The 13,050-nt window shown below is 44.9% G+C and overlaps 2 protein-coding genes across 3 annotated transcripts in view; one reads left to right on the forward strand and one right to left on the reverse strand.

Moving 5' to 3' along the window:
* Window positions 1-3,025: 3,025 nt before the first annotated feature.
* On the reverse strand, window positions 3,026-11,047 carry ERP29 (endoplasmic reticulum protein 29). Its single transcript, XM_036277072.1, has 3 exons — window positions 10,859-11,047; window positions 6,141-6,279; window positions 3,026-4,327 (listed from the first exon to the last, which is right to left on the reverse strand). Exons 1-3 carry the CDS (start codon window positions 11,000-11,002, stop codon window positions 3,825-3,827), a joined length of 786 nt encoding a protein of 261 aa, XP_036132965.1. The 5' UTR covers window positions 11,003-11,047; the 3' UTR covers window positions 3,026-3,824.
* Window positions 11,048-11,386: 339 nt separating this feature from the next.
* TMEM116 (transmembrane protein 116) overlaps window positions 11,387-13,050 on the forward strand; it is an 88,807-nt gene continuing 87,143 nt past the window's right edge. The window contains exon 1 of one of the 2 annotated variants that reach the window (XM_036277071.1): window positions 11,387-11,478. The gene's annotated coding sequence lies outside the window, so the exon portion shown is untranslated. The remainder of the gene's footprint in view (window positions 11,479-13,050) is intronic. The other variant, XM_036277070.1, reaches the window with a different exon arrangement.

The following is a 13,050-nucleotide window of genomic DNA, read 5'->3' on the forward strand; positions in this document are numbered from 1 at the left end:
TATAAATTGTGTACAGTTAAAGTATATATATATATGTGTATATATATATATTCTTACATGAGTAAAAAGCACCCTGTCCAGCAATCGTATGTCATTGGTATTTGAAGAGAATTCTTACATAACCCATTGCTGCTGCTGCTGTTTTTGGTTTGTGTGGGTTTGTTTTGTTTTTGTGTGGTAAATTGCTATTTAAAAAAAAAAAAAGGAAAGGAGAAAAACACGACTACTGTTTACAGACTGAAAAATTACTGCTTTTTATACTACTGAGATCCTAAGTTAAGACTCTCCAAAGCAAACATTCGGCTTAAACCATTTGTCTGATGTGGATAAAAGGTAGAGAAATTTTTAGTGTTCTCCAAATAATGAAAAATGTACAAATGCTTAGATGTATTGCCCATCAATTTTGTATATTTTCATAATTTTAATTGTTCAAATTGCATTATATTTTGCAATCACTATGTTCAATCTGGATTTGTCTTTCATTTTAACTTTTAATATAAAAAGGGGTTTCAATGTATCTATGGCCTTGTTATTGAAACTTCCTACTTATTTGATGTGATATATTAAAATGGGAAGTATATATTCTTCCTTCTTCAGAATTAAGCATAGCAAGTCTACTTGAAACTGGATGGGTTAATTTATATAAACAACTTTATTTTAAGTTGGCATTTCTGCCTGGTTCATTATTGTTCAGATCCTACAAGCTACCTTTTAAATGGTACAGTTCATCTCAACTTTGTATTTAGTGTTACATTCCCCAGCAAAACTGTAATATTTGTGAATTTAAAATATATTCCAAGGCCATTAGTCTTTTTGTTTAAAAGTAGTACCTTGTGTGCCAGCATTCAATAATTCAGTATATGTGTATTGAGTACTTATTTTACTAGATGCCACATTCCATTTTGGGCTCTGCTGATATAATGGTAAATGAGACTGTACATCCTAGTTAGTGGCTGAGGTGGGAAGAGAGACAATAAGTACTAGCTTGTAATTGAGTCCTGTTTAATAAAATAACTCAGGGTATGTGATAAACTGGGTCCTGAAAGGACACTTCGCTGCCATCTGACCTGAATGAGAAGTCGTCCGTGGAAAAAGGAACAAAAGTTCAAAGGCCCCAAGGCAGGAAGCAACTAAGTATGTTCCAGTAACTGGGACTTACTGAAAGTTGTGGAAAGGGAAAGGTAGGGATTGAGGTAGAAAGTAGAGTGAGGATCACAGCAATAAGAACTCTGAGGCCAGGAGAAGGAATGAGATTTTGGTGCAAAGTTAACTGGAGGATTGCAGGACAGGCTAACATGACTTATTCAAGAATATGTGAATCTACAGGCTAAGACTAAGTTTAATCAGCCACACTGACAGCACAGTGGAAAGAGCTGTTTGTTTTTCTTCTTCATTTCCTTTCTGTCCTGTGATTATTAAGAGCTCTTATTTGAGCCCTGATAAGCCAGATTTTGCCTGCTTCCACCCCAACGCTTTCCTTGAGCAAAAGGTGAGTACTTGGATATACCTCACTGCCATTTTTAACTTTCCCCAAAAGGAGGGCTCAGGGTTATACTTTTTTCTTGTTCACCAATTTTTAGATGTTATCACTGCCTGATGCAGACATGTGTTTCATTCAAGTGGAGGGTAGTTAACTGTGAGTCAAGTGCTTATAAAAATTATTTGTGGGGTCCCTAAAGTACTTTATGCTTGAGGAGCACAGAGTTTTTTTGTAACCTCCAGCTTCCACATATCCCAGTAAAAGTGGGTCCCAGGTAATATACTACTTTACATAAGAGAAAAGCAGTCATTGCATATGAAGTTACTACTTAAGACCACCCAGTGGGGTAAGGGTTGAACAAAATTCAAACTGAAGCACTAATGAGCTAAAATCCAGATAACCTCTGCCCTGCACCACATATCATTTCACATTCTTAGTCTTGATGACCATATTCAAGTTCTCACTCCATCTCGGTTCTCTACTGAATAATCAGTCATTCCTGATGTGATTCTAATGCCAACATTTTGTGCCACCAACAACCAAGGACTATTTGTAAATTAAAATTATTCTTGGCAACATTTGGGATAGCTTGCAAGTTCCTTAGAATAGGTATGTTCCTGTTGGGTCCAGGGTCTCATTTGCTTCATGTTATCTGGAAATTGCTTCAAAATATGTGGCTCAAATGCTACTAATCTGTAATGAAGGCTATGGACTAGTTTCTAATTGTTTTCTATCCAATGCAACACATGGATTTTCCTGCATTTTTCGTTTGTTCCCAGTGACTTTAAATACCAATCTGGCTAAAATGAAGGAACATAAACAATTTTATTTGCCAACTCTGTTCAACTTAAATTTCTTTGTATGCAATTAGACATTTTTATTTTTTTTTATCTTATCCTCACCTGAGGACATTTTTCCACATTTTGTTCAGGTAGAGTGGGAGGGAGGGAGAGAAACATCGACATGAAAGGGACACACCGAGTGGTTGCCACCCACACCCACATGACCCAACCAGGGCCGGGGACAAACTGCAACCGAGGTACATGCCCTTAGTGGGAACCGAACCCAGGTTTCTGGATCGCAGGCCAATGCTCTAACCGCTGAGCCAAACTGGCCAGGGCTTAATTTTTTTAAAAAAATTTTTTAGAGAGACAGAGAAACATTGATGTGAGAGAAATACATCGATTGGCTGCTCCTGCACACCCCCTACTGGGGATTGAGCCTGCAACCCAGGCATGTGCCCTGACAGAATCAAACTGGGACTTCTCAGTCCATGGGACGACACTCATTCCACTGAGCCACGCCAGCCACACAGATACAATTAGACATTATTTCAGGAGCTGTATTTGATATTGTTAAATATGAAAGTGGGAATGCTATGAAGTTTACCATTGCAGATACTACTCATCACTCCACAAAACAGATTTCAAAGTCAGTATAATTAATGCTCCTCCTCCTGCTTTAAAAATTTTTTTTGATTTTAGAGAGAGGGAGAGAAAGATCAATTTGTTGTTCCACTTACTTATGCATTCGTTGGTTGATTCTTGTATGTGCCCTCACTGGAGATCAAACCCACTAACTGAGCTACCTGGCCAGGGCTCCCTCTGCTTTTAACTGACAGTGACGAAGTAACAGATGACAAACAATCCCTTTTTCTTTTAAACGTCCACATTGGGCTGAAGTGTATCATTTAGCTGTCTAAAATTGAACTTGGAAAAAACCTATCAGATTATATCAGCAAAACTAAGAATTTCATGTACATATCTCATGAAGTATGGGAAATAATTACACTGAGGTTCATTAACATTGCCATTCAGTTTTAAGGGCAAGAAAATGTGAACAATGCAATTTACCACCCACAACCAGTCCACTTGAGTCTGAACACCAGTGTAAAGGAATTAAGGTAGGCTTTGAATTAGGACCAGCTTCCAGTGTTACCAGGAGAGTCTGTTACCTTGGTAGAGTGGAATCCATACCAGCTTGGATTAAAAAAGTCAAAGGAGAAAGCAGGTCATAGTCCAAAGTATAATTGTTAAAAGAAAACTGAATGGCTTCAGGTCCACTTAACCAAAACATGGAAACTTTAATTGGATCAGAATTACACCTTTCAACGATGTGGGCAGTACATTCTTTATAGCACCAATTCCTTCTGAGAGGGAAATTCACAGGCCATCTGAATAAGTGTTCTAGCTGTACATGAGTACCAACAGAGATGTCCCAAACATATATCACCATTAATGTCTGGGCACGCTCAGATTTCTTATATCCCAAGAGGGTCTCACAGCCAGCAGGTAATTCTCCCTTCCCACTCCCACCAAACTCTGGAAAACCCTCGAGTTCCTTTTTATAGCTCCTCCTTCTCCGCCCCCTTCTTCTGGAAGGCAGTCAAGATGTTTAAACTCTTTTGGAGCTCTTCCTTCTTCCCGTCACTCATCTTGTTCTTCTCAATCAGCTTGGTGATTCGGGTCATCTCTGAGGCTGGGAAGTCCTCACCTTGGTCTAAGACCTTCCCCATGATCTTCAGGTACTGCTCAGCCCACTTCTTCTCAGTCTCCTTCACACTTGCAAGGTTATCCTGCCCCCGCTTTAAGAGGGCCTGGCGGGCCTCCACGCCAGAGGCCCTGATGAACTCTCCAGCAAGGGTGTCATATGTAGGCAGGCAACCAGGCATACCTAGGTAGACCCCTTGCCCCTTCAGCCAGCGCTGGATGGCTCCGACCTTAACCGCCCCACTATATAGGATTGGGTTCTCAAAGTCCCCATCCCGGAAGAGGTAGAAGATTGGGTAGTTCTCCTTGTCCAGCTTGTATTTCTCACTCAGCTCCATATTCAGCTTGTCCCCATAATCTGTGAACAGAAACCAGGTATGAGGAGCAAGACCATGAAGACAGTGGGGCAGCAGATTGCTATGAGGCTAAGCTGAGAGGAAGAAGCATCTTGGCTGTTTGAATTCCTCCTCTGCTACTTCCTAGCCAAGCAGCATTAGTCAAGTCACATTCAACCTCTCTGAACTTCATTTTCCTCATCTTTTTGAAAAATGCTAGTTCTTCTGAAATGCTAGTTTATTGTATGTCCACTATGTGCCAGGTACAAGCTCTCTGATCTCAAGGAGCTCATATTCTAAGGGTGAGAAGAAAGAACACAAACATGAACATAAATGATTAGAGCCATGATGAAAATAAAATAGGGTGATGTGACAGTGGGTAAGAAGGCCCACTTCAGGTAGTCATGTCTGTGGTTTTGACATGAGCAGAGGGACCTAAATATCAAGGAACCAGACACCTGAGGATCTGGGAAGAGTGTCTATGGTAGAAAGGACTGGAAGTGCAAAAACTCTTTGAGGCAGGAATGAGATGTTATTTAAGGATTACAAAGGCCGGTCTGGCTGGAACTTAGTGAGAAAGGGGAGCGTGTAGTAGGTAATATAGTTCTTACCACAAGTGGGCTGTTGGGAGGACCCAATGAGGGATATATGCATTTAACTTGGCAGAATTAAGTGTTCAATAATGGTAGCTGTTTAGTATTTGCTGTGTCCTACTGAAAAGGAATAGCTGTCCCAGGGCTGATGCTGTGACAACTGGTTTCTTACACCGTCTCCCAAAATAGCCAAGACCACCTATCTCAAGGCAACAGAATAGCAAGTGGGGTTCCAACCCAGTTCTGCCTCTTTAAACTCTCCTATCTTGAGCAAGTTACTCTAAGCACTGTTTCTTCATTTGAAAAATGGGGGTCATAATACTTCATAGTCACAAGAATAAGATACATGTAAAATACTCAGTACAGTGGCCTGGCACACAGTAAACATTTGATAAATGTCAGCTATTATTATTCTCAAAGCCCGAAGAGAGTGAATTTACAGGTGAATTTACAGAATTGACCAACAGCCCTGGAGAAGTGTGCCAGCTACCTCTACCCAGGACCAAATTCTTGAGCTTACTAGAGGCTCAAGCATTCCAGCTAGGCGGAAACGGAGAGAGGGAAGAACCCACTACACTTGGGAATAAATACTTCGGTTGCGTTCTGCATGGGCCACTTCCTCCCCCACAGCCTTGAGCTTTAGTTCTCCTTTAGCACAACACAGAGATAGATAATCCATCTCATTTCTCGGGTGGGGTTCAAGTGAAGATTAAAAATGCAATGAATGTCTGCATACATCTTTACAGACTGTAAACCACTAAATGTTGGCCACTATTATTATTAAGCTGTCACTGTAGTTGAGAGCTGCCCTTGGTTTAATGGCAACTCTGGTGGATTTGAGCTAAAGCCAAAATCCAGTAGTTTTAGTACGAAAGATCTGAAATGAGGATGTAAGATCGGACTATACCGTCTCTTAGGAGACATGACATTCCCTCCGACCATCATCTCCTGCAAGGAGAGCTCCAAGTTCTCACGGTTTAATGTCAGTGGAGGGTAAAGGGTGAAGGACGGTGGATCCCCTTCCCTCAGGCACCTGCAAGGCTGAGCTGAGGTCCCGTGGTCACAGAATCTGCTCAAGCTAAGCTTGCAGTGGGTACCAGATTTTTTGAGAGGCCATGACCCCGTTTTGACTCTTTGTGTGTGTCTCAGACAGAAAGGTGCTGGGTATTCTCCCTACACGTAGAGAAATAATTCCTAGCTTCCTCCCTCTCTGCCCTTCCCAGTTATTTGGACTTGGCCATACCTGAGATCCCCACCTCTGCCACCAAGAGATCATCACTGGAGGCTGCGTTTTCAGCCAGACGCTTGAACTCATCCTGCTTCTCACCGTAAGGGTACTGGGTGTCGAACTTCACCAAGACGAACTTGCTTTTGGGAATGACCTGAGGGTGGATAGAGTTGAGTAGGTAGTGGTGGGGTTTCTAGGAAACTTTGAGGCGAATTGCCTTTCCCAACAGACCCCTGGTTAAGCCCACAAGAGAGAGAAGCTCTCATATACGAATAGTCTTTCATTCACTCACTGATTAATTTAACAATTTAGTGGTGAGTACCTCATTAGGTGCTTGTTCACTCATCAAAGACATATAACCCTGTCTAGAATAAATAAAGCTATAGATGTACTAAGGCCTTCTCCTACAGTGGCCTTTTGGTAAGGCCAAGGAGACCCTTAGTACACAATACATTGGCCCCTGTCATGCCCATCATCCCAGGGGCCCTTTCTCAGGAAACACTGAACCAGAAATCTGACAAAACACAACCAACTAACCATCTATAAAGGAGTTGGCACCATGGAGGAAGCTTTCGCTAGGGAGTCCTCAGTTCGAACTCTGTAATTTCAGGGCTCAAGGGAAGCTGCTGAGAGGCCAGGCTTGGGACAATGTCCCCTCCCTAGACCACAGTTCCCTCTGGCTAGATCTCTAGGTACTAAACTATCAGGACCAAGACTTTTAATTTTAAAATTCACTTCACCACTGTAGCCATTTAAAAGTGTACAATTCACTGCGATTTAGTACATTAACAATGTTGTATAACATCACTACTCTCTAGTTCCAGAACATTTTTACCACCTGAAAAGGAACCACGTACCCATTAAGCAGCCATTGCCCAGTCCTCCTTCCCTCCAATCCCCAGCAATCACTAATCTGCTTTTTGCTCTATGGATTTGTCTACTCTGATGGAATCATACAATATGTGGCCTTTTGGCCCTGGCCAGTTTGGCTCAGCGGTTAGAGCGTCGGCCTGCGGTCCAGAGAGACCCGGGTTCGGTTCCCGCTAAGGGCATGTACTTTGGTTGCAGTTTGTCCCCAGCCCTGGTTGGTCGTGTGGGTGGCAGCCACTCGCTGTGTCCCTTCACATCGATGTTTCTCTCTCTCTCTCTCTTCCTCTCTCTCCCTCCCACTCTATCTGTACAAAAAAATGGAAAAATATCCTCGGGTGAGGATTAAAAAAAAAAAATATGTGGCCTTTTGTGATTGCCTTCTTTCTCTTAGGATGTTTTCAAGGCTCATCCATGTTGTAGCATGCATCAGTACTTCATTTCTTTCTGTGGCTGAATAACTATTCCATTGTTCAAACAGACTAGTTTGCTTAGCCATTCATTAGTTGATGGACATTTGGGATGTTTCAACCTTTTGGCTATTTGTAAACAGATGTTATGAACATTCTGCGTACGAATTTTTGTTTTTACACCTGTCTTCAGAGTGGAACTGAGGGGTCATGTGGTAATGCTGTGTTTAATGTATGGAGGGATCCCAACGACTTCTTTTGATGGTTTCTTCCAAAGCACAGATTTGATCTAACAAACTGCCTTTGGTCAGTAATACTGCCTTCTCATCCTCCAATTATTTTTTTTCTAATCAAAGTGATCATTGCCAGTCAGCATTTCATCACAGGCAATCACTGTCCTAATTAAGTCAAGCTAACATCATTTGTTTGTGTTAGTCCTTGTTTCTTATTGTGTTGGTGTCCATTTAGTTTTTAAAAAATATTTCACACTGCGTAGGGGCCCAAGGGAATAGGAAGCCACCAGAACAGGTTATCTTGAGGTGGTCACTGAAACCCCAAATTCTGAGCTCTGGAGACCTAAAAGCAAAGATTTAAAATATAAATCAGATCACATCCCTCTGGCCCAACTACCCTTATTTCAGTTCAATACATCAAACTCATTCCCACTTTCATTTGCTGTCTCTGCTGACTGGAGCCCTTTCCCCAGTTGTTTCCAGGGTTGTCTATCATTCAAAGCTCAGTTTAAATATCCCCTCCTAATGGAGGCCTCCTCCATTCATACCATCTAATACTGCTTCATTCCCATCACATTCTATCTCTTACCCTGCTCTACTTTTTTTTTGCTGCATTTAATCACTCTGAAATCCTTATTTGCTTGTCTGTTATCTGTCCTCTCCACTAGAATGTATGTTTATGAGAATAAGGACCTTGTCTGACCTGTTTTCTGCTGTATCCCTAGTGCCCAACAGTACCTGTATGTAGCAGATGCTCTGAAAATATTTGCTAAATGAACAAAACTAGGACAGACTTTGGTAGCAGATGCTACATATTCAGTGGGAAAGCTAAATTGTTTTTATTATTAATATGGAATAATTTAACACAGTGCTCTAACACTGAAATACAATTGAGAGACCTCCAACTTTTACTTTCACCCTTCTTACCACTGGCAGAATGGTTTTAAACGGCAAGCATGTGCACAATGAATTTTTTCTTATATATATATTTTTACTCAGTCTGTACCTCTTAATTGCTTTAGGACTCTCTCTCCTTTCCTCATCCTTGAAGAATTGGCTCTATCATAACCTGTATTTAGGCAATTTGCTTCTTCAATGAACAAATGAATTCATTATTCATTCATTCATTTAATAAAAAGGTACTGAGAGCCTATCAGCTAAGTAAACAAGAAAATGGACAGTAAAGAAAAAGGGCAGGGTCTATTATCTCTAGTGATGGCAAAGGGCGAGAAACAAAAATACCTTGGAAATCACTAAAGGGCAGAACATGGGCTGAGGCCCCTGTACATGATAACACTAGGAAGCTCCCCTTTTGTTCAATAATAAAGAAAGTGAGATTTAGAAAGGGACTGGAGAAAACATTTGTTCATTCATTCAACAAATTATTATTGAGCATCTTCTATGTCACATATAACCCGCTAGGTTGTGCAGATGATCAGGGAACAAAATAGGCAAGGTAGTTCTTCCCACGCATATAATATTCTAGTGTGGGATATGACAAAACAGACAAGAAAAAAAATCAGAGATGAGTGCTCTACAGAGAAATCAAACTGGGTAATGTGACTGGCACTTTAGGCTGAGGGATGGGAAATCAAGGAAGGGCTCTGAGAAGGTAACATTTAACCTAAGCCTGAACAAGAGGCAACCAGCTTTCAAATAAAGGGCAAAGAATGTTCTTCTCACAAGTGTAAAGGACCTAAGGCAGTAATGAGCTAGAAATATTTAAAGGGCAGACAATGTGTGGCTGAAGCAGAGTGGACAAAAAGGAGAATGGTTAGATGAAAGGAGAGGGAAGCGAGGGTCAGTTCACGTAGGACTTAGATTACGATATGGAGAATGGACTGAGAAGTGGCTCCTGTAAGCATAGTCTTGACCAGGGTGGTAGCAGTAAAGATGGAGAGGCACCAACTGATTAGGAAATACTATTAACTTTACAGGCAAAGTCTCCCTCTAAGTCACACTTGGTCTGTGATGTTATCCCAGTCCCATGTTTGAGGGTAGAGGTGTCACTTTGACAATAAAGGCCCCCAACGCATAGGGTACTTGTGGGATGTGCCTGACAACCAGCCAGCCAAACTTACACTTTTAAATTCTTGAAACTTTGCCTTGAATGGGCCACATATGCCAAACGCAGGGCAAGAGGCCCTTTTGAAAATAGGAAGAGTTCAACCACTTGAGGCAGATTTAGAACTCCACTTGCAGGTTTCACTTCCCAGCAATGGGTACCCATTAAGAAAATAAAACGACGGCGCGCTCTCTCAAACCTTTTGCTTGCCCATCTTGTAAGCAAATTTAAGAGTTGCCATTGGGCGAAAACAGGTGCAAGAGCTGAAGATTGGGACTGCGTTTAGCCTTCCACATTTCCAAGTCATTTGCCAGGGCCAGGACCCAAAACTGTGAATTTGGGGATAGGGGTAGTGGCAAATCCTTCCATGCTTTGAACATATATCACTCGTTTTGTCCCCAGGCCCAAGATGGTCCCTACAGGATGGCTGAACCTGAACCTCAGCTTATTCTTTTTTTTTTTTTTAAGTATGTTTTTATTGACTTTTTAGAGAAAGGGGGAGAGAGATGGAAGAAACACCGGGAGGGCCGCCCTCCCGCATGCGAGCCCCCAATCCGGGCATGTGCCTTGACCAGGAGTCAACCAGGACCTCTCAGTCCATGAGAGGACGCTCAATCCACTGAACCATACCAGCCGGACTGAAGCTTATTCTTAACGCTCATACTTCTCCACGAGACGCAGGCTCTCCGGCCATTATCTGCATACGGCAAAGCAGGCTGTAATCCACGCCGGGGGAAGAAGGGCGCAGAAGCCGGGCTCACACGACGGGTTTCTACCCCGCCGCCCAACCGCAGCCGGAGCAGTGACGTCCACCTCCCACCGCCCTCCGGGTCTCCCACTTGGGACTCGAGGATTGGATCTCGCCTGGCACCGCCCCCTCCCCAGGAGTGAAGGGAAGGGGCACCCAGTTCCCCGGGCTGCACCTTTTGGAGAAGAGTAAGCAAGTACAAATATTGCAAAGCCAAGGGAGCATTTAGACCCGAGGGTCAGGCTCCGGCCTCGGCCCTGCGTCCGCCAGCCCGACAGGAGGGTGGGGAGCCCGGGATCATCGTTACTGACCACCTCTAGCCAGAACCTCAGTTCCCTGCATCCCGCACCGTGCGCGCTCCCCTGGGGGCTCGGGCTGCACCGGGGCGCGAGGTCTCCCGCCCCCGTTACCTTGTAGAAAGTGACTGTATCCAGGGGAAGGGCACCCTTAGTGTGCAGGCCGCTGCTGCCCTGCGGAGCGGAGAGGAGGAGGAGGAACAAGAAAAAGGGAAACAGGGGGGCGAGAGCAGCGGCGCGGGGCACGGCGGCAGCCATCACGCCGGGTTCTGGCGGTGGCAGCGAGTGAGGCTGTAGTGGAGAACGCGGCGCCGGTCACGTGACCCAGAGCCAGCCCGGGAGGCTCACGCCCGCCTCGGCTGAGAGGGAGGGGTCACGTGGGGGGCGGGGAAATAGGGCTTCAGAGAAGCTCGCGAGGTCCCAGGGTGAGGGAGGAGCGACGGCGTGTGGAGAACCGTGGGGGAGGGGGAAGGCGGGAGGCGGCGAAGGCAGAGAGAGAGGGAAAGAGGGAGGCTGCGACCGCACGCGCATGCGCGCGCGCACGTGCTGAGGCGCGCAACCGCCCAGCCGATCTCAGGTGCTCCTCCGCGTGAGGAGAGGCGCGAGGCGCTGGCTGGGCGCCTCTGCAGCGCTGGGTTCGCTCTTGCCTCGTCTCTGAAGAGGAAGAAGCCAGCCATTATTTCTTCCTGCCTTCGGTCCGTCAGGCAGTCGGTTGGGATCCACTACTACTTTCGGTCAGTCAGCCTGACAGGTGTTCCCCGTAGTCAGTTGGCCCGGTGTGGCCCTCAGGCAGCCATACTCCCTAAGCCAGGCCCCGAGGTGGGCAGTGTGGCGTCGGGGCCTCCCGGATAGTCCGGCCTCGCGGGGGACGCCAGGCTTGACGGAAAGCTGAGTACGCCTCCCCGCTGGGCCCCGGGCTCCGGGAAGATTAAACAGAACATTACATCCCGCAGATGTTTGTTCGGGGCATGGATTGTTTACACCGATCGCAGTCTGAGGCTCACGGTACAAAGGGCAGATGGGAGATGGTCAGACAGCGTCGTGAAAACACCAACGCCGTCGCGGTGCACCCTCTTCCGCGGGTTTGCCAAACGCGCGTGGGCCCCGCGTGCCAGCCGCGCCGGAAGCCCCAGGTGAACATAGGACGGCGGTGGCTTGTCAAGACGGCTCGTGGAAGAAGAGGAGGCATTTACCAGCCCAGCCGGGGGAACAGGGTCAATCTGGGCAGGGCACCCGGGGCACGTTGTGGACGGTCTCGTGAAGCTAAGAGGAGCGGCCCCATCCAGGGTCTTCCCCAGGAGAGACTGCAGACGTGCTGCCCTTCCCGAGTGAGCCGAGTGCATCGGGGGGGAAGAAGGCTGACGCCCGGCCAGTTACCGGGTCTGTTGCAATAGTCTAGGTCGGAGAAGTTAACGTCCTCCTGCAATGGGACATCATAGTAAGGGTGAAGCGGTAAGGATGGAATCGAGTCACTTTCGTAGGGTGGGCTTCGGGAGACTTGATGAGCAAATGGATGAGAGAGTAAGAATAAATTACATAACACGGAACGAGGGGGTTTCTAACCAGTGTGTGTGTGTGTCCAATGAAGTGTGCGCGTGCAAAGTGGACACTTTGATTTTGATTTTTGCCCTAATTCAGTAAAATGAACTACAGAGACAAATGACGAAAGTTGGAGGACATGACAGAAGTTAGAGGAGGGGAAAATTACTGTGAGCTCAGGTGGTTCAGAAGGCTTCATGTAGGATGTGGAGATGGAATTAAGCCTTGGAAGAAAGGATGTTTTAGGTTGAGAACAAGTGAAGAAGGAGCAGAAAGTGGGGGTGAACGTGACGCTTTGGGGAATGACTGGCTTGGCTGGAAGGAATTCTCAAAACAGTAGTTAAGACAGTTTTAAGCTCAGGTAGGGGAGAATGTTGAACATGAAACTAAGAATTTCCTGTTTTGTCTTGTAGTCAATAAGGAGCTATTAAGAGTTTTTAGAACCCTTTATATGACATTTAGACTGTTTTAAGTTATTCACATGTATATATAAATTCTTTGGGTACACCTAGTTAATATGATTGATCAGGAATGACTTTGTAGTCATGGTTAGTTTAGAAGTAGGTTTTGAAAAAAGTGACGGAAGTGGACTGGTTGGAGAGGGAAGGTTAATATTGGTACTTTTTCTATGAATTGCAAAAATACAGTAATTGTCTCTGCTTCCTGTTAATAGCACCCTGGTCTCAGTCAGTTATCTCATGATATGATTAGATTTTTGACTTCAGGACCCTGACAGTCTACACAAATAAGCCAGGTATAATACCTCA

This window comes from Molossus molossus, unplaced genomic scaffold (assembly GCF_014108415.1).
Source record: "Molossus molossus isolate mMolMol1 unplaced genomic scaffold, mMolMol1.p scaffold_m16_p_22, whole genome shotgun sequence".
NCBI lineage: Eukaryota > Metazoa > Chordata > Mammalia > Chiroptera > Molossidae > Molossus > Molossus molossus.